Source organism: Phaenicophaeus curvirostris, chromosome 19 (assembly GCF_032191515.1).
Source record: "Phaenicophaeus curvirostris isolate KB17595 chromosome 19, BPBGC_Pcur_1.0, whole genome shotgun sequence".
NCBI lineage: Eukaryota > Metazoa > Chordata > Aves > Cuculiformes > Cuculidae > Phaenicophaeus > Phaenicophaeus curvirostris.
In genome coordinates this window covers 11,510,739-11,533,131 of record NC_091410.1, presented here as the reverse complement: position 1 = coordinate 11,533,131, position 22,393 = coordinate 11,510,739, and the positions used below count along the sequence as shown (strand labels likewise).

The following is a 22,393-nucleotide window of genomic DNA, read 5'->3' as shown; positions in this document are numbered from 1 at the left end:
TTGAAGATGAAACAGTCAGCTAACAAGTTGCTTCTAACCACTACGGCACTTGGCACTTCCGTCTGGTTTTGCCTTCCCTTAGGATCTCCTTTCTCTGATACGTGGGAACAGTAACCGGTTTATTGAGGAAGAGTGGAAGTGAGAAGCGGCGTGCACAAGTGAAAACGACAACCCATGAATCAGAGAGGGGCTGGATTGTTTTGCAATAAGCCAGTGGTGGAAAAAGGGAATTCTCCCAAGCAGTTTGATTTACTATGTTTCAATGGATTAAGCTCTTAAATGAGAATAGAGGTTTACAGCTTTCTGAAAATGTATTATTCGTTCCTTATAAATACCATAGAAGTCCTTCTTTTTGCTCAAATCTCTCAAGGAAGCAAATCTGTGTTTACTAGAGTCACGTCACCAGTCAGCCTGTCTTCTAACCTCAGGGGGAGATGGGAGGGATTTTGGTAGTGACTTAGTAGCAGGCTCTAATACTGCAACACGGATTCTGCTGCATTTTTGATGCAGACTCTTCATATACTCCAGCTGGAGAAAAGCTCATGCACTGAAGACCGATGGGTCACATCCAAATTTCAAACACTGGTAATCAGATAAAGAAAATACAGGAAAAAAGAAAAACCTACAGATTCCTTGCAGTGTTTATCTGAAATAACTTTTCTTTCTCAGGTCATCTCTATTATAAAAATAACAATTACAAAAAGATTCCTTCCAGATAATTTACTTAGCTGCCAGTTTAGCCACCAAGTGAAACACATAACATGTCTCTTCTCAGCGGAAAGCAGAAACCAGCAGGTCAATAATGAAGCATTTAGCAACTATCACTCTGGGGCCTTGACACATACCAGATGAAATAATTTTATTTGCCTCAGCTATTTGCTGTAGAAGAATTAGTGTCACTGTGATAGATCATCAAAGGAATTGTTGTCTCCTGCTTTCTGCTCCCTAACTGGTTTTCATAAATATTCTGAACTTATATCTTATTCCTAAGTTAATTTGAGACATGGGCAGGTTGAAAGAATGTTCTTCCTCCTTGCAGAGGGCAAAACGTGCCATTTTAACTTTTATTTTGCTCTATATACTTACAATTGTGAAACCAACAATTGGCCATAATTTATGCATTTTCAAAAAGCTGTTTTTAAATTTCAGCCCCAGAACTGAAATATTGCTAACAACACTGAAGCCGTTCACATCAGACAGCAAAACCATTTGAAATTATCCCTCGTAAGCACTTGAACTGCACCTTCAAACTCAGAAGAATTTGCTTAAATTCTCTTTGTATTTCTCCTGAGCTGTTTGTACTCCAATTTAATAGCTAAACTTTGTTAGGTTCATTTTCAGTGTACTTTGATCATATGAATTTTTTGTAACCTGGTTGAGTCACCAAATGTGTGCGAGCTGATTATTTGTTTGCTTGAGGCTGCTCTCTTTTTGTCCAGAATCTCAACTGTCACTTGAACCGGTCAGTGGATATTTGCTCTGTGCTGCTTATTGTCTAACAATATCCCAACGCATGTAAAGAAACAGTTCTGTGCAATCCTTTTTCGTTTGGTTTGTAATACAGACAGGTTTGTTTTCTAGTTAATTATTTCTAATCTAGCTGGGCAACCTCAGAAAGAAAAATAAGAAAGCCTCCTGAAAGGTCACTCATTCTTGTCCACATAACTAAGAATAGCATAAACATTTTACACTAAAGATACACATTTGCAAATACTGTGATAAGCCGGCATATAAGGATTTATTGAGAGGTGCAAGGTATCTTTCCTCCATCCTCCAAATGAAATAGGCTCCAGGCTGTGACTAGCAAAGGAATTCTCTCTAAAACCAAGCAGCTTTCCCATTCCTCTTGTGTAGCTGGACCAGAGACACTCACCAGCACCCAAGTCATCGCTCTCAGAGCAGAATCCCAAGGAGTTTCTTCTACAAGGCTCCCTTGCAGCTATATCCTAAATATAGTACCCTAAATCTATGAGCTTAACATCAAGCTACTCACCATATTAAAAACACTTATAAATAAAAATCAAGCATTTTAGGAAGATATCTTGTCAGTTTTCTAATTACAAGATCAAACCCAAAGCAACTGCTGTTCTAAGTTTAAAAGACATTCTCGCATACAGTTCTTGAGCAATGCCCCAGCCACTAAACCAGGGTTTGACCTTTAGAAGAGTATCCTGTTCTCTAAATAGCACCCCCAAATGTGGATGACTTCCTTTGGCTTCAGCTCCAAAAGTGTTTTTTCCACTTCCTCCTCCCTCTCAATGTCAGCAGGAAGCTTGCAAGGATCAGCTCCAGCTTTGATACAGCCTTTCTTGGGACATTACCTACGTCTCATCTTCCTGATAGGAAGTCTTTTGTGTTGCAGTTTTAATGAAGCCCTCCTCGACAAACAGCATCGTTTCCATTTTACAGTGCTCCCCTGACATTACGATACTTCACCTACCACACACCACAAAAGCATCACTGGTGCAATACTTCTGTTAAGCTCATTCTCTCAAGTGTGTCATTTGCTTTACGTGTTATTAATATGGTTGTCAAGACTTGGTAGCAGACAAAGCAGTCATCTCCTGCTGTTTGCTGGCTAATTTAGGGGTTTGCTCTCTGACAAACACCATTCCTTAAAGCATGTGCCATCATAACTGGAGCCATACTATAAAGTCCTGCTATCATGACCCTTTAGAATCAATTTTCCTCAAAATGAGGCTATATTTAATCCTTACCGTGTCCCACAGACCCTTTGGAAGGATTTTCCATCTTTAAGAAAAGAGTTTCCAAACTATCTTATATATTTGGGGCAACGTCTGTGGGTTTATTCTTTCTTTCAGAATTCTCTAATGAATATAGTAGATCAAAATTTAGGGAAATACTCCAGACAAGGATAGGAATTATTCCCAGTAGTATATTTAATATTTCTGTTCTAGATTCAACAGTTTGAGGCAAAGGCATTTTCTCTATTTCCCCTGAAGATAATTTCATAGTCTACCGGCTCCATTAAAATATATTTTAGATTTTTGTCTGAAGTACAGTTTCCTTAATCTCATTTTAATACTTCTAGTTCTGTTTCCTTGTACCATGGTGAGTAATTAGTCCCCAGCTCCCAGAGGCAGTTATACTGTCACTTAGTGACTGTTTTGCCTACTTTCTACATTTGTAGACTCATTTAATTTTTCTTTACAAGTCTCTTCAATCCTGCAATCATTTTTGTTGATGCTCTCGAACATGTCTGTAGCTGTACACCTTCTACAGACCTTCAACCAAGTGTGTTCCAGGTGTTGTCTCATCAGATCATGTAAAGATCACCTCCTGATTCAAATTCCATGAGTACAGCATTGCAGTTTGGGTTTGATAATGATATTTCAAATTCAGACACGCAATTCTCTCTGCTACCACCCCTTCAATCATTCTTACTTGTTTCTTTCAGTTAAATAAAAAAACCCCACACATTAAAAGGTTCAAACCGATTTTCAGTTGAAGAAAAAATATACAACAGAGTGTAAGTGACAGGTACTGGTGCAACACAACACATCATCTTCTCAGGCTACGATTAAACCTGCTATCAAACGGTAAATTCTTAATTAAACTTAATTGTGATAGGTCACACCAAACACATCTTCTGACAGAAATAGCTAAGAATATATCCCCTCACCACTACTGTCTATTATGAGACATCTGGATTTCCTCTGACAATCAAATGAATTTTAAAAATGAAACAAAGCAGAAATGTAAGAAGTATCTATAGTACCTATTGAAAAGCACAGTTTGTTACTTTGGATTTTCAAAGCTGGTCATCACAGTATCAACTCTAAGTTTCCATCTTTCTGATCTCAGTCATTAAATCCCTTTGTCTTTTCTCTTTCACATCACATTAAAATATTTTCGTCTACTTTAAAACCAGTATTCTTTACTGAATTTTAAAAAAATCTGCACAAACATTTTGAGCACCGCAGAGTTAAGGAAAAAAAAAGCAAGTGGATTATGTTTTATCTGCACTCAGAAGTTCAAACCAAATCAGCTTCTGACAGGTCCTTTCACCTGGAACTTCCTCACCACCTCCTCCTCATCTTCCAAAAGCTGCTGAAAGCTTACTGTACATTATTGAGGCCAGGGCATTTAAAATAATTTTCCTCATGATTTATATGTTATATTTTGCCTTAGCTGTACTAGAGGGAATAGCTGATTTTTCTGGGCGCTGTGCCCAGATTATGTTTAATTTTGTCTACAAATTGTACAGTTTCCCAGATACTATATCAGAGATGAGCGTTTTATAAGTTAATAAAACAATAAATAAAATAAAATCTGTTCTTGTGTCTCCACATAATAACTGGAACCTTAAAAGCCTTGCCCTGTTTTATAGAAGCTTCTCTTTGTTACCATCAGTGACTAAAAATACATCAAATTATTTTGAAGTGATAAAACAATAAGATAAATGATTTATGGGATCACCACAGAAAAACTTCAAATTTTACCTTAAATTTCTTAAACAAATACCTAAAATAAAGTTCCACTATGGAATGCATTAGTTATATTAAGAGGAAATAAGTTTGGGTTCCACTACAATATTTCACAAAATTATTCCATTTTTAGAATAAAAAGAGGAAGAAAAACTTACTGTGTATTCTGATTTCCAATTGTCCATTTGTAAAAAACAGAATGATGAAGAGAAAGAAAAAAAAAGAAATGTGAAATAAAATAATGATGCAAGAACCTTGCAGTAAACACACATTAACAATTAAAACAGTCTATGGGACAATAAAGGGTACATGTCAGCACAGATCTAGGCACCTGATGTTTGCTTTGTAAGGAAGAAATGGCATAGATACAATGCTCCTGATTTTACCTGTCATAGAATTGTAGAGTGATTTTGGTTGGAAGGGACCTTTAAGATCATCCAGTTCCAACCCCCTGCCATGGGCAGGGACACCTCCCACTCCATCAGGGGCTCCAAGTCTCATCCAGCCTGCCCATACTCTATTATCTTTATATCCTGGGAAAATATATGCATTTCAGCAGGAGTTCTTAAAGTAACTTGGTAGTGGTGGCTCAATATGTAACTTCATGTTTCTGAAGACAGGTTAAACTATCTAAAAAGTACAAGTCAGTAATAAAATCTGCTTTGTTCCTTACCTGTGATTGTATAAGGATAATAATTCCAAGCCTTCTCTGTAACATAAAATATTTTGGGAACAACTGCTCTAGCCCAGCTAGGCAGTTTGCTGAAAAGAAAAAGAAAATATAAAATTAGCGTATGTTATGATTTATGAGTATTGTAGAAAAGAAGATACTTCCAAACGTGCTCATAGTTGGACGCAGGATGCAGCAATACCTAGACTTGACAACGATATTTTCATCTCATGACTATGTTTTCTGTCTCAGCTCTCTCCACGAGCACACGGGAAACCAAGCCTGTCGGTTTTCCTCTCAAAGTGCGCAATATGGTGCAAAATCCTCTGATTGGATTTAAATTGAGGCTGCAGATTTCAAGAATTTACAGCCTAAGCCTTTGGTCATGGAGGAACTCAGCAGGTTAGCCCATGCCATACAGGGTGTATCTCTCTCAGGATCCTGATCCACAGGGAGGCACTCTCTAACAAGAGGTCACGAGGCAATAGGGGATGTCAGTCCACTTTGATCCCAATTCCACTATTTCCTCTTAGTGATTATTTCTTCTTCCTCCCTATTTTCTGCAGGCACGCAAACCCTTACGTTTAACTCACCTTGCACACAGTTCTTCCCACACTATCAACACCAACTCCTGAGTAGAAAGCTTTTATATTAAAATTAACAAATCACTCAAAACACCTCTGCAAGACTGGTAGGTAGGGTTAGTCCCATTTTGCTGATGGGAAAAGCAAAACAGAAAAGTGAAAAGAATTAATGGAACTGATGTCATAGTTCAGAGCTCAGTTCTTTAAGAGAAACTACCAACGTGGTGGCACACCACCAGTGGAATAAGAAATGAAAGATGTGGAGACAGCACATGGAAAGATCATTAAAGGGTAATTAAATAATGCTATGGAAGAGTGGGAGCATTTTCTTTATCATGGATCTTGGGTCTTTTATTCCAGCGCTCTGGTTACTCAGGGTACCAAAGAAGTGATGAACTAACACACATTTTAAAAGGCAATTCATGAGAATTCATCTTTCAACGCTTTCTTAATGACATTAATTATAATTGCTGAAGCTGCCAGGAACAAGCATGGAGTACTAGTCCCTCACAGGAAGGCAGATCTCTGGAGACCACAAATATCCATGTACTTTAGGGACTCAGTCAGTCTGGTGATGGGCTGAGCAGATCACGCAACCTAAGACTGAATCTTTACTGAACTTGATGCTTTCAAACTTCAGCTTTCCAAGCGTAAATGGATGAAAAAATTATGTTTACATTACTGTGCACAGAAAGTAAATTAACTTTCCATATTAGCAAATTTCTGAGGAAAATACAGAGTTTGCATCATTAACCATGATCTAGCTACACATAAATATTGTATTTGTCCAGAGGCAAAATGCAAACGTTACTACATTATCCAAAGAGTCAAAGTCAAGTGCATTGACTTTTGCTCTTCCTTGACACTGCTCAAAACCAGATGCTTTTCTTCACATAAACCTTTCTTGTGTGCAGTCTTTTAAGCAGCATTTTACATGCTGTGTAATAGACTTCACTGTATCAGATCTTTTGTTTATTCTGTCAGCCTCTGTCAGTGTCTTTTCATGACTCTGTCTCTGCTCCCTTATCCCTGCTAAACTTTACACTGATGCCTAAATAAAAAATACCAGAGGATGCAGACTTTTAGCTTCTGAAAAAAATGCTCCAGTGGGAGAGAAGAGGCAGTAAACAAGTCTTAAAGCTTACACTGACACCAGAAAATTTTACTAGCAAAGTCTTCATAATGTACAGCTGCTCATTGTGCTTTTTGTTGTTGTTGTTTTAGCACATATGCCTGTCTACCTATCTCTGCAGGTACAGCACATCTCCAAAACAAGTAATTTTATACACACTGCAGGCAGGGTTGCCAGCAAGTCAGTCATTGACACACATGACTCAATAAACTCAGCGAGCCTGACTTCAAACATCCACTACAGCTTTAGGTAAACTTCCCAAGTTGTTGCAGGCACGAATATATTCTTTGTCTGTGTTCATACCCATCTGAGTGAGAGATCCCTTTTCCATTGCCTGCAGTACCAGAAACTATATGCTTTCCCTGTATATGCTTTCAAGGACACAATCCTTGTGGGTATTCTGAATTACCCTAAAGTGTTAACTCTGAATATGCTTTTCAGTGCATAAAGCCTTCTCTCCTCAGAAATACTCAGAAACATAAAATCCCCAAACTTCTGAGAGCTCTACCACAAGAACACATTTATTGATTTTTCCCGAGTCCTGTATCTCACCTGTGAGAGAACAGAGTTGCAATCACAACAATATATGTTATTTGACTCTGTGTGTGTGCAACATTTCTGGTGATTCAATTTAGCCTCAGTTAAGGTTAGATATGTCAGGATTGCAGTGGAGGAGTAACTTGCAATGTAGAAGCAATAGCTACAGTGTTTCTGTGCCCACTACAAAATTTTGCAGAGCGCAAGTTTAATAGAATGAAACAGGCTCAGGAGAATAGAAGGACATCAGAAAAGCAGCAGTATTAAACTAGATCAGCAGTAGTAAAAATGGGAACAGATTGAGCAATATATTTCATAAAACACACGGACACACACAAAAATATATTTTTTAAAACATTTCTGGCCTTTGAGTGTGGCAGCATTGACCTTCAGCAGTATGATTTCACCATAGGAAAAGACAAACTAAGAAAGGACGGAACATTTGGGAAACAAAAGCAGTTTTTTCCATGATGTCTTTAAGCTTATTATTTTGGTTCAGAAAGTCATTGTACAAGCCTAATGGTCATTCATAATGTCAATTAACTTTGCTGAGGTAAATAACTTGTTATCAACCACGAAGTACTGGCTTTGTGACATCATTATGAAGTACGAAACCCTTAAATCATTTTAGTGAGGGTTTGTTGTTTGGGTGTTTTGGGTTTTTGTGCAGGGTGGGGTGTTTGTTGCTTTTGATTTTTAGTTTGTTTCTTTGTTGTCCCATAATTTTGAGAAACAGAATAACAAATTGTTAACTGTAAAAGAAAACAAAAAGTTCTGATTTTCAGTACATCATTAACTTCAAGTTATAATTCTTTCTCTTGGAGAAGATGCTCTAGAAGAAATGACAACTAAACTCTATTTCAAGCCACTGATCTATCCCACCTTCCTTCTTCCTGCAGCTACCAGAAAGTGACATGTATTCATAGGAACATGTTCTACTTGAAACAGAAAGGCTATGGGCTGGAAGGGATATTCCTTGCAAATTTTATTACAGTCCATACAGAGTGAAACAGTGTTATTGCACTTGCCTGTTGAGATAGACTCGTTTTTCTGTTAGCTGACCATTACCGTGATGTGGATCTTCATAGGGCTCATTCTGCACCACTTCCACACCCTCACCTCGGTCACTCTGCTCATGGCTATGCTTGCTTATCATGTACAGCTGTCCAATTCTGTACTGCAAAGCAAAATCAAGGACAATGCATTAGCTTTATGGAAAACACATGTATTCAAAAACCAATGTCAAACAATGATATAGTGGTATGTGTAAATAAAAGGTAGTTCAAGGGCAAAAAGCAGTATTTTGCAGCTTAGACCTATGAGTCAGGGTCCTCCCATTATTTGATAAAGTCTGAGGTGTCACTTGTGGAAAAAATAGCAAACCCCATATGTTTATAGATGCAGAGAATCAGGCCAGTCCTTTATTTGTAGACTGTACTTCAGGTATATAAGTTAAGAAGAAATGAACAATTAATCTACTGCTTTCATGTGCTGACATGCGAGAAGATTTTAACCAGCAGGTAAACTCTAAAAATTCTGTGGGGGCACAGGACTCTCCTGTCACACTAACGTGATGCCAAATAACGAAGCCCTGCAGAAAGATTCAGGATAACTATTGTTGATTCAGAGAAAGAGGGATGCCAGCTCTTAAGAAAAATACATATAAACTCTCAAGTCCATAAAGAAATAAGTTTGAGATTAATGATTTGGCAACATTATTAAATTGAATTTAAGCACTTAAATGATCCTTTGTCTGTAGGCTCTCAAGTTACTTAGGAAGCCAAAAACCAGGAGGGTTGACCCAACATCACTATCACAGAAAAATAAATTGTTGTAGCAGCAATTGATTTTTTTTTTCCCCTCAGTGTGTCTGCATCTGCACCAGGGCTTTCGCCTCCAGAGAAATGTAACAAAAAGTACATCCTTGGACATTCATTGGCAAAGACCTTAGAGGAAAACTGTACTTTCTCACATGTTTTTTCTGGTCTGAGATTTTATTCTCACTTAAGTCTTTTCCTCATTCTTGAACATACCATGGGTCTTACAACAAGCTGCCTTTGGATCTATCTAGTTTTCTCCATTTGGATTCCTCTCTCCCTCAAAGTAATTTATTTAGGCATGCTAATCACTTCAATCATATCAATCACTTCAAATACAAAGAACAATCTGTTAATTTAGAGAATGGCTGAGCTACTACACAAGCTGCCAAGTACCAGCTCAGCATAAGCAAACAAAAGCATAGTGACAGTCTGACCTCAGAAAAAACTCTATGAGATTCTTGTGGCCATTCCGTATTACAACAGAAATACTGTCATATACTTCAAACATCCAAAAAGCCCCAGTCAGAAGAGGAATCAGCTAGCAAAAAAATGCCAAACCCACCACAGACCTTATTAACAACTGCCAACGAGACAATCTTACTAAACAAAATGATAAGGAATAGGATCACAGAGGGCTCCCTACAGAATTTCTCTGTATTCCACATAACCTCACTTCATTCCCCTGCAGCAGGAAGGCCACAGGAAGGTAAAAAATTTAGAACTTGCATCTTAAAGGATCATTCGCTTAGGGGACAGGGATTTCCCTTCTCCTGAATGGACACTTCTTGCTTCCCTGCCAGCCACACACTACAAGAGTTAAGCAAAAGATTTGCATCAAAAAGTCCCTTTCTGCTGATAATTCCAAAGTACTAAAAATGCCTCAAGTTTATAAAAAGGTTCTTTAAGGGCAAGAGGTTGCTGAGGGGGTGATGAGGTACCTTGGATTTATTTTCTTTTCCTCTAATCTAATTCAGTAATTTTAGTGGATTTTTTTCTTCAAACATCTCCTCACAGTGAAGAACATAAACCTCTCTTAAAACATGTTTGAACTAGTGAAAAAGAGAACTAGATAAAAAAAGATCCAGTTGTCATAAAACTAGTGAGTGTCATACAGGTCAGGGCAATTAACTGTGAAAATGTGACCCTCATAACATCTGAAAAAGACCCAGTAAATCTCCCTAAGGGCTGGCTATGCAACTTCGAGGTGCCTGGAAAGTCCAGGGTTACGCACATGAAGTTTCTTCCTTTCCTTTCTCCTCTTAATTGGTGAGAACTGATGGCCTTTTTTATTAGCATGATCATTCTTTCTCTTTAGATCCTACTTAACTTTGGATAATCTACTTTCTCACTATATAGAACGTTCCTAAGATAAGCTGAGTAATGGTCTTTAAACAACTTGACGCTGGCACTCACTCCTGCCCATATACACAGCTTTCTCATTTCTGGTACCTCTTTCACACAGAATGCCCCTATTTGACAAATAAGCCCTAAAATTATCTTTCTTGCACACCCAGTTATCTATGTTACTTTTTAGTGAATCCCCTCCTTCTCTGTCTCATCATATTCAAACACTTTGTCCTAATCTGAAGAGCTGCAGCCCTCACACGTACCTTTAAACTAGTTCCAAAAAAAACTCTTCTCCACTAACAATAAATAAATAAATGCACTGGTACCTAGGTAAGGCAGAGTTTCTGGACAGAAGTGGTATATTTTATCTGATCAACTAATACAGTTGGAAAAAAGGAGAACTTTCAGGTACACAAAGATGTTCTTTAGGTCAAAAATCAAAGCAACATCCTTCAAAGTTGAATGCAAGTTGAGAAAAAATGCTTTGGCTTTAATTAGATATGTATCAATTAGACCCCCTGAGAGTAAAGATGCTTACTGCCTGTGGAGTGATAAGGATGTTATAAAAGAGGAGAGGTGATAAGGTGTTTATCTTCCAATAGAAAGAAAGACAGCAGTAATTTATAGCCTCTAGAACATAAAGAGATTCAGTGGGTAGAGAAGAGAACACAACAATCTGCCATAAAGCCAGTATTTCTACTGAGTTCGCTACTGAAATTTTTGTTATCCCATAAAGTTATGACTTTTAGGTGCCATAGACATCTCTGGAAAGCGTTTCATGATTGCAAATATTCACTGCATGCTTTGATTTCTTACTTCCATGTAGTCCTTTGCAATTTTGCTCTCACTTTTAATGGTCAAAGTCAAACCCCTCAGCTTCTGCTGGAAATATTGGCTCGGAAACTTCAAGCCAGAAGGAAGATTCACACTGACAACTAACAATGGGGTTGTACTAAAACATTCATTTGCTCCAGCACCATGAGTCAGAAATATCCACCTATGACAACACCACATGTTTTGCTAACAGGGATTGTTGTTCTTCCACGGACACATACAAAGACTGTAGATCAGTCCAAGTATGTGGTTAAGAGTAGCTAAGCTGCATATCTGCTGCACTCTTCAGATCGTGATCAGTGTTATCAAGTAGATAATTGCCTTACAGATGTTGCAGTCAGCACTTAAAGAAAGGTTCTAATTCTCTAGTGGGACTTAAAATCAGACACAATTATAGCTAAGATATCACAGAAGGCATCCAAGAGAGGTGCTTCTTACTAGGAAGAGACTGAAGAAAACAGAAGGCACCACAAGTGGTGCTGGACATCTCTTCCATAGGGATTCTACAGCCACTCGCCTCTCTCCAGGCAAGGACTTTTCATACCTATGGTTCTGACACCAGTCAACTGGAAACACCCAGCTTTCCTAACTACTGAAATGACTGGGTGGTCCTGCTAGAAAGCAGCTCTATTATGTAAAAAACCTATATTTTACATGTAATTCAAAGTAGCTAAATTAGCCCCTTTGTGTGCTATTTCTTTGTTTTATCTGGTTTATAAAATTGTGATACTAGAGCAGGAAGAAAAAAGAGTTAATTTCCAAAATTATAGACCTTACTAAATAAGAGAGCATACAACTATTATTTCTGATAAAATAACTTCTTCAAAAGTGTATGTTTATAAATACACGAATAAAATTCAAAAGCAAAGGTGTCTTTTAGAACGTGCCAAAATTTAAAACCCTGGGGAAAAAAAAAAGGTCAAAGTTTTGATATTGTGGAGAAACATCACTTATCACACATTTTACAGCAGTAAACAATACTCATTATTCCTGCACGGGTAAACCAATGTGCCACTGTTATTCATGTTGTTATTCATATCACAACCTGAATTTCTGTGTGCTTAACTGTAAGATAATTTTCCAAGATAATACACTGTTTGAAGGAAGTCAGTAAAATTTCACACAGCGGCACCTGATCTGATTTTGGTTCTGAAGAAAAGCCCCTGTTTGAAAACTCTTCAGTTTAGTAGACGAAAATTTCTTCTACACCAAAGGAAGAACTTCAACAAACAAATGCACTGAATATGGAGTCAGAGATTTCTAAGGACATTGCTGTGTAGCTCTGTAGTAGATGATGTTTCCTAACTCCTAATGAGTTCAATGCTGTCTCAGTGGTGATTTCTTTCCTTCAACAGGCAGATGGTGTTTGCCTGCTGTGAGTTTAGTCACACAAGAAACAAGTCACACAAGAAACCAGGTTTATGTTACCAACAGCATAATGATGGTCAATCTGATTTTGTTTGAAATTGAAGGTGAGACCGGAATCACTTCTTTGTATTCTTGAAATGGGGTGGGGAATGCAGGGAGGACGTCCGACCTACCTCTCTTTCATTTGTAGAACTCCCATTGTCTTCAGAAGAAACTGCACAGGAAATCCTTGTACAAACAGGTCTGATTTTTTTTTTTCAGTCTCACTGACTACTGCTCAGTTTTTGATGTAGTCCTAGAGTACAATTTTTCAAACTTCGTGTGTAATGCGAAAAGTAGCATTCTCTCACAGGAGAAATTATGCCAAAGCTATTCATAATCCGAACTTTTTATATCATTCTTTGAAATTCTTATCTGAAAGCTCACAGAAAATGTTAACCATTTATCATTGGCTTCATCTTACATGGCAATTCTCATATTCAAAAGAATTGTTGAACTCTTTCATCTACTTTTACTTTTCTATAACTAGACTTCAGGGAAGGTGCTGCCATTTCAATTTATGCAACTTCTTGTTCTGAGTCAGTAGTGAGATTCCTCCCTGCACTTAGAAGCTGGAGTCCAGAAGATGCTGAATGTTTTTTATATCTATTAAAGGTATTGGTTGTTCAGCACTCTGCATTTTCACAATGGAAAATATTTCTCACACAATGATTCATGCTAAAGCATGCCGATGGTTTCTAGTCCTGTCCTCAGAAAACTGCAAAGGTAAAACAGAAAAAAAAGAAAACCAGCAACAACTAAGCTAAACAGATCTGTACTCTTGCACAAACGTGCTCCTTCGCACAGACAGATCTGCAAAATCCTGCCTCCACTGATGGCCATAGGTGTTTTGTCATTGACCTCGATTTAGTGAAGATTTACTTCTAGCAAGAAATATAATGAGTAAATATCTTTGTTTAGGAGGATACGCTGACATTTCCTGCTGTATGTTCTGTTTTGATGTTAGAAAGCATTGTTTTCAGGTCTCGATCAAGTCCTAAGCCCCACACTTATCCTTTTTTTAGATTTGATTAATTGGAACAGAAATTAAATTAATACCTCAACCTCAAAAAATATGTCTGTGACAGAACAGGGAATTTAACCTCCATCTAGTGATTTCCAGCTCAGTGCTCTTACCACAAGGCACACCTGTAATTTTTTTTTTTTAAATTCTAAAGTGTAATTACTTAAACAGAAGTGGTTTCTCTTATCTCACCAACTGACTATAAATACTTTATCCTCTTATTGTTATTAGACATCATTCTGTCTGTCTTCTGAAATGGGCGAAGCCTAATACATCCTCACACTCATCTGGAGGTTAACGCAGCTGTAACTCAGGCTGACAACACCACGATTGTGCCTTCTGATCCCCATACTTGTGCAGATGATGATTCATAGCTATTAAGAATAATTAAAGAAAATCTTTTCCACGATACAAGCTCCAAGTTCTGACAAGGTAATTTGTTTTCCTTGTGATTAACATTCCCAGATTGGTTTTAACTAGCATAGAGGAATGTACAATGTGCTGGTATCCATGTTTCACATACTGGTGGATTCTCCATGGATTAGCGACGGTGGCCGAGACGCTTGCTTTATTAAACCAGACTGCAAAAGCTCTTATGTGTTTACTCATTAAAATAAACAAGATTGGGGGGGAGGGGAAAGAAGAAACTAAACTCATGTCCCGTGCATATTAAAGTCATTTATGTTATCTAGAGAAAGGAAATGCTGTGGCCAGCAGGCAATGCAACACACCAAAGGGCTTGAGCCACACTGCAGAGTTTGACCATTAAGTTAACTTCTCTGGTGGGCAAGATTTTATAAAATAATGTATTTTAATTCAACTCACTTTAAGCTGGAGGTATTCAGAGTTGCATGAATCCTTCGATCTTTTCAACATTCACTAGAGTGCAAAAACGGACTTGGGAGCTAGGTTTATCTTTAACTATAAATGAACCAAACACGTGTGCATCTATTCATACTTTTGGAAATTATTTTTCTGTTTTGCAAGGCTAACGGTACTTGCTTAACATTTAAGTAGAACTTCTTTCCCCTCAGGCTACTTTTCTCTAATTACTCTTCTTCAGTAATTACACATTCTTATGACTTAGAGAAATGTCTCTCGTATCAAAAACATCAGCTTTCAAGTACAGAGAATTTGATGCTTTCAGAAACAAAACTTTGCCTGTAAAATCTGACTTCAGAAGCACCAAACAAACTATAAAGGATTCCATAAAGTTCGTCAGAATAGCAAAGGGGAATAATTTTACAATTACATTTTTAGGCAAGTACCTTCCTTACAATGTATTGTGGGTGACCAAATAATGCTTATACATATGAACAAAAGAGAACAAAAGACCAGGTATCAGAATTTAGTACTTACAAGCTGAATAACACAAACCCAACATGTATTTTGCTATCTTATTCAGAAGAAAACGAAGTTTTGTTTGCCACTTGTAATGAAACAAATATATTCACAGTCCAGAATATTTCATTTAACTATTACAAATACTTCATCATACTTTCTGATCTAATGAAATAAAACTGACTTCAACTTGATTTTTAAAATTCACTCATTTTACACCTGCATTTTGAAGATAAAAAGCATGAGAGATACAATTCTGTGTCTGTAAATAGTTGAGGTCACTCCTGCATTCCTGCACCTAGCCCAGAGGTTAGGGTGATGAAGGTATTGTCTTGTTCATCTGATGAAAGGAAGTACATGAGAACAAGACTTGAATTGTCTAAGAAGGAAACGAAGACATACTTGCCTCCCGGTTCTCAGATTGATAAGATGCACTGAAAACTCAAATCTAATACCAAAAGGAGATAAAATCTTTCTATTTTAGTTCATTAGCACAAGCATTTGCAAGCTAAGTATCTACTCCGTAACTCTGCAGAAGTACCCACGCTGGAGTAAGTCACTACAGCAGCAACTCACTGCTTTCGCATTGATGCCTTTTTACATGCATGAAGTCTCTAATAAATGTAGAAAGTGTGGTTAGGGTAGAAATCTCTTCGCTTGCTACTGACTTACGGAATATCAAAACTGCAGCCAAATAAGCTCTTGGGCAAGAAATGTGAAGTTGGCTGCAGAACACAACACAACTGTGACATCTGTGGAGTGCACATGCTGGAGAAGAGAGGATGCTCAGACAATGTGTGCCTGCCATTTAATGTCTTTGTCTAGGCCAATTACACAATACAGAACCTTTCATTGAAAACTTCTCCACCTTGAAGGCGCAAGTACTTTTACAACACACAGATGAGCAGAATTGCTGCTCTCCAGCACAACAGAGAATGGAAGCTCTTATGTAAGCATAAGTGAAGCTTCCAGGAAGGAGCACATTCCTGACCAACTAACAGACTCCTCAGCTTCCAGATCAGACATTCTTTTAATACCACGCATAGAATAAAGGGAGGATGCAGGCAGAGAATTATTGCCAAAGGATTCCATAGGCTTGATTCAATTTTATCATAATCCAGCAATGTGAAGCTATATGGTTTGCAGATGTTTTTGAGAGATGGCGTCACACAACAAGCATTCTACCAGCGCTTGTCTGTTTTTACTGATCAGCCTCAGATCCCAAAAACCAATTCTGTAAGGAAAGCCTAGAACATTACAAATACAACCAACACCTCCTCTGGAAAAGAACTTGGAAACAGGAGAGAGGGAAGTACAGAAAACTACAAACCCATAGACTTTAACCAATACAGAAGAATTACACAAGTTCATTCTACTTACAAAGATTAGAGAAATAAAATCTTTTAAAACGTGTTTTATCTTTAAAGTGCATGAATTTTTAAAATCCTGCACTGAAATCTCAAATGCAAGAGTCTTTCACATGCACTTTTAATCACCATATCTGCAAAATGCCAGTGAAAATTTTAAAGCTGATATAAAAATAATGTATACTGTCTGCCATAATATACTATAAATAATACAACATAATTACTCTGATGAATCCAGTAAATTGAAGGACTGCAAACCAACTTACAACAATTTCATTAAAAACTCAAACATTTATGAGTGACCAAACATAATCCCTCAAAACTTCACATGGCTGAAATACATCATTACAAGCATAAACACAGAGAGATAATTACCTTCCTCTAAGGAAGTTACCCACAGTAACAGAGTTAAAATGCTTGGGTTAAATGGCACACAATTTCTCAGGCTTATACAGCAAATAAATATCTCTATATTCTGCAGAGATACCTACAGTCTGGTTATATAGGAGCAATCTATCAGTGATATGCAGCATGTAAGAGAATCCAATGCTACAAATGGAGTTTTGTCAACATACTATAGAACTAAAAAGCTCTTCTAGGACATATATTCCTGCCCTACCTCTGCTGGATACCAGCAACAGCAGTACCGATCACCAGCAATACCAGAAGAATTAACTCCTGGTTCTGTGCTGGGCACTCTTCTGGAGTACTAGTATACCACAAGTAACAAGGCAATTTCTCAATACTTGCAAGTGGGAATCTCTTTCTTTCCACCACAAAGCATTTTCGTAGGAGTTCAAACTTTCTGCTACAGAGAAGTTTTCAGAAGACCACTTAGGTTGGAACAGATCCTGTCAAGTTCAATGGAAAGACTCTCCTGGTGACTCCAGAGAGTTTTGTACGTAAGTGAACAAACAGCTGTGCTACACTTTCTACTCCCAAGTTAACCACTTCCTCATTAGTCAGAGCCAGCTGCGTCACTGGGAATGGATCCTTTGGGTATGAGAGTTCATGGTGTACAGTGCACCAGGGAATAAAGCTGAAAACCATGTATAAATAGATAACATCGCTATAAAGAGAACCTAGTTTTCTTCCTCTGGTTCTTTGGACCTTCAGACCAGTGCTCTGCCATACTCACGCGATTACAGTTCATGCAAGTGCTCTGGGCTGTAATCTGTTATCAAAGACACACATTTAAAATGGGAAACATACAGCTCAAAGACTGCAAATGCACACACATTAGGAAAAGCTGGTTTTGTACTAAAGTCAGAGAATTAATCTAGAACATTCCGCTGTAGATCTCAACAATGGAAAAAGCAAACAAAACCATACACACACAAAAGCTAAACAAAAAACCCTCAGCACAGTCTAAAAATACAGTTAGAAAGATATCATTGCTTCCTTTCCTGCTACCCCATCGCTGCCTCCTACCCAAACAACAAACTCTCAACAAGCCATTGGTTCAAACTCAGCGAGAGGAAGTGGTTGCTGTAGCAATGGCAACGCAATGAGAGCCCTTTGTCCAACACATTTCTTCTTTTTAACAGCACGCAGAAAGAGCTGACAGCAAACACACAAACTTGTTGCATGCCAGCAGAGTTAGACCTTCCTCTAGTGTGACATCTGCTTGTTTGACAAACTCGTTACTTTCCATAGAAATAAAGACTTTGGAAAAGTTTCTAAGATTCTTTTAGTAGGTGGCTGTAAATTATTTCTCAAGAAACAAAAAAAGGATGGAAGAAAAGATTAAAACCTGAATGAATCTCACTAAAAATATCTTTCCACAGGTCAGTCAGTTACCAAATTTCAGTTTAAAATACTTGTAAGTGTATGTAGTTCAGTCAAACATTCATAATAGCACATAACAGTATTACTTGTCAGTTCAAACATTGCTTTTTTACTGTTTTGGATTGTTTCTACTATTTCTACAAGCACATGACAGTGAAACATTTTTATGAACAAATTTTTTATCTTAAAAACTTTATGAACTCTCAGTTTTGTTACCTGGAGAACATGAATACTCAGTGCTTTAACCTACACCTCAAAGGTCAGGCGAACGCATGTTAAGTGCTCCAGTGCACTGGTTATCAGATCTGTTTTCATGTAAATCTCTCTTCCATGTTGGAAAACTGTTGCGGTGGGAAGGAAGGGAGAGGATGTCACACCACCTATTAGGTGTTCCCAAAGCAAAGAAAACTGCAATGTGGTATTTTACTCAGGGCCTGGGGTCTGGAGCTTGTGTAGGAATATTTTAGCTAGGTAATTCAGAGAACTGGTTTAAAGGGAGCTCACAGCAAGCTGTGACGGCAGGATCCACGCTGTTGCTTTCCTGCCACTCGTTAATCTTTACAACATCCTCTTCTTCCCTCTCCCCAATTTACTGCATAGAATGAATACATATAAGGAATGTTAATGGTTAATTATCCAACTTTGAAACCTAAATTCCCTATTTCTCTTTTTTTGTTGTTGTTTTGACTTGCGCTCCTGTGGACTGCACAATTCTCCTGAGAAGCAGATAATCATCTGGGCAGGCGGTGCACTCCGAATTCCTTGCTGCCATGGCTGAACTGCTATCCAGCACCTCAGACCCATGAATTAAAGCTACAAGGCGTCACAGCAGAGTAGGTATACTCTTCAACTGCATCTTCCTTGATCACAGGGATCTGATATATCTGCTTCTCAGTCTTGGATTATCAAAGTCAGTCCCTGCTACTGCAGATAACCAGGCTAAACAGCCCTCTTCGAATCTTTTCATCCATCCAGGCTGCATACAATCAATTAAAACCAAATAAATCAGTGCATAACGTTCTACTCCTTGATTGAAGTGACGGTAATGGGAAATTTGCTGTCTTTACTGGTCACAACTGTCGCTGAGAGCCAGCTATCAGTTTGGCTCTGTGGGAAGCTTGAAGTGTTACTTCTGTTGGAGCCAAATGGTTGTCTTGCTGCAAGCACAAACGCTGACAAGTAGGGCAGCGTGTGGGAAGAAATCTGGCATTTCCATTGGGATGTGTGCACGCGTACAAGCAATTATGGGTTTATATACTGAAAGGCTGTGCTCCAGCAGACTCTACTAAACCCGGCATGTGCCCATTCTCTCATCATGATTCTGAAGAGCTAAACTGCTACCTGGTATAACTTGGGTGTCCAAACAACTCACACCAAATAAACAGCTGAGATAAATAAACGATGTTACTTTATAAAGAAAAAAAGCACCTCAGGTATTACGATAAAGTAGAACAGATAGTGCAGTGGTCTTGAAAATAATATTTAAGGCTAAAAGGGGAGGAAAACTTGAAAAATTAAACCACGCTTTATGATTGCAACTTATTTCTTGAAATTTAAATTGAAAAATCAGTAAATACTATTTAAAAATATTCAAGATGTTTCAAGTGAATCCTGACAGGGAAGAGGACTTAGCGCAGCAAAACAAAGTTAATTTAGTGAAAGGAAAGATGGGCAAGACTGCATTCAAGGCTCCTGGATGACAACACAATGTTTTAATGTCATTTTCCCACAGCACTTAGTGATATTAAAACTATAGAGTCTGGAAACCATGACTGATTATTGCTTTATTTTCTTATTCTTTCAAAAATTTCTAGCACACAAACACAAAATGACCATCAACACAGAATACAAAAGCTTAGATCTGACAACCAAGTAAGCCTTCCAAAAGGGCAAACTGTGCTTAATTAAATTTAACTTAGTGAAGGGTCAGAGCTCTTCTTTCACAACCCAAAGGATTCCCATCCCCAAGTTCCTTCCCAGTTACTGAGAACAAATAGATTTGTATTACAGCTCCTGAACTGTAACGCGTGGAAGAGAGGAATAAAATCAGAGTTTCAGCCTTGGACTCTTCTTTGCTAGTTTTTCCTGTATTGCCTGGCTAAGTTGCCTTAACGGACACCAGAAGATTCCACATAGAGCAAATACAAGTGTTCCCTCCAGTTGGTGCAAATCTAGCAGATTCAGCTCCTGTATCAGCCTGGCAACTTCCTTAACTTCTTTAGGTTCAAAATACGGCAGAGAGGAAAAGGATGACCACATGGCATTAGAAATCTGATGGCCTATTGGTGGCCTCCTACACAAAATTTAGCAAACTTCCCAGGCTGCACCGACAACAGGACTAGGCTTGGAACCCACCACCTGCCGCCGGTCCCCTGAAGGTCACTTCGTAGTCCCTGACAGAACTCACACAAATCTGAGAATCAACCTTTCTGTGCTCTGCCTTGAATTGGTAAGCCTGTTTCCTTAGAAAGACTTTATCTTATAAACCATGAGGTGTGCTACAGAGACACAATGCTCTCTTCTGCAGGCAGAGGGTTTGAGTTTGAGGGTTGCTGTTTACACTGTATTCTAGTCCTTTACTTTGCCACAAAGCCCTGACAACCCCAACTACTTGACAAATTACTTCACTGTCACAATGAGAGTCAGAACGACTAAGGATTTGTTCATGTGAATCAACGCTTATGAAGGATCAAGTTTCCTAATTATTTTTTTGACCTGCAGAAATGAAAAGATAATTCACTACTTCATTCTATGAGCAAGATAAAACTAGTGTTGGTTTTCCATTTACTAGTCAAAGTAATCAAATAAGGCCACAATACTATACCATTGTTTGCCATTCCAGTTTTAGATTATTTTCTTTCCCTTTCTATCTATTGGTGAGATTTATATCAGAAAACTTCTACACAATTTACAAAGTGCATGCTTTATCTTTGCAACTAAGGTGTTTGCAAAGTCAGTGTGATGTGAAACAGTTTTCCACGTTAGAGCACATCTGCCATGTGATTAACTGGAAGACGTCATTGCATCATTTTACTATTTCATCTCTATGAACAAATGCATTCAGGGCGACAGAGCACAATACGCACTTTCTCAAGTACAGAAATGTAAGCAATTCCAAAGAGAAGCTTGCAGAGACATGCTTGCCTCTCCATTCATCCATAGATCAAATGTTTCATTAAAGCCATCTGACCGACATTTCTCCTTCCAGTGACATCAGAGAGAAAAAGCATCATTAAATGAACTCTCAGTTTACCATCAGATATCGGCTTCCAAATAATTTTCTAGATGTCACAAGAACCTCTTTGAAATTCCTAAAATTGCAATTGCCCCTACAAGAATACAAAACCACAAACGTAGTAGAAATGGATCTTAGCCTCTCAAAGAGCACTGTCAGCTTAATGGCTGTTCATACAGATCTTTAAGTGAGAAGCTCAAAGAAGAACAACCTTAAATTTTCTTGAAATGAAAGATTAGATGTGTTTTTAGAAGCTTCTATGAAGAGGATGCTGAAAGATGAGATTTAAGGGCCAGCAAATAATTCACCTGTGAAACAACATAAAAAAAATAATAAAAAAAATACAGACATTTACTGCAGTGAAAGCTCAGCGTGGACTAAATTGTTCAGCTGAATTGCGCTCTGCTACCATGGCCAGATTGTTTCCAATACCCAGGCTAACATTTGCAGATAATTCAGGTGTAGAGAACCTATCACACTATTGCACTCAGAAGTCTGCCTGCACTCTCAGCTCCTCACCTTTTGCTAAACTTCGACTTTTGTTTTATTATTTGGAATACAAGATAAAGGAGCTTAAAACTGTGGCCAAATACCGATTGGAGCTCCTGCTGACCTGCATTTGACTTGAAGGCAACCACTGCCTTGACAAATCTAGCCTAAAAAATCATAAGCAGTTGGCAGTTTCACTGAATAAAACATTGCTCTGATAATAATTCCGATGGAGTCTGTTTAGTGAACGTGTTGTGTATTTACTAGCTGTACTGTTTATATTACTAGCAGCAATGTTGATAGTGTGGCAGGTCATTGCCAGTTAAGTATAACACAAGTTTATGTTACCATCAACTATTTATTTTAACAT

At 38.1% G+C, this 22,393-nt stretch overlaps 1 protein-coding gene across 1 annotated transcript in view; it reads right to left on the bottom strand.

Moving 5' to 3' along the window:
- PITPNC1 (phosphatidylinositol transfer protein cytoplasmic 1) overlaps positions 1 to 22,393 on the bottom strand; it is a 79,450-nt gene that overhangs the window by 37,958 nt on the left and 19,099 nt on the right. Inside the window, exons 2-4 of the mRNA XM_069872834.1 lie at positions 8,400 to 8,548; positions 5,122 to 5,210; positions 4,607 to 4,614 (exon numbers count right to left, since the gene is read on the bottom strand). Coding sequence (XP_069728935.1) covers positions 4,607 to 4,614; positions 5,122 to 5,210; positions 8,400 to 8,548 — 246 coding nt within the window. The remainder of the gene's footprint in view (positions 1 to 4,606; positions 4,615 to 5,121; positions 5,211 to 8,399; positions 8,549 to 22,393) is intronic.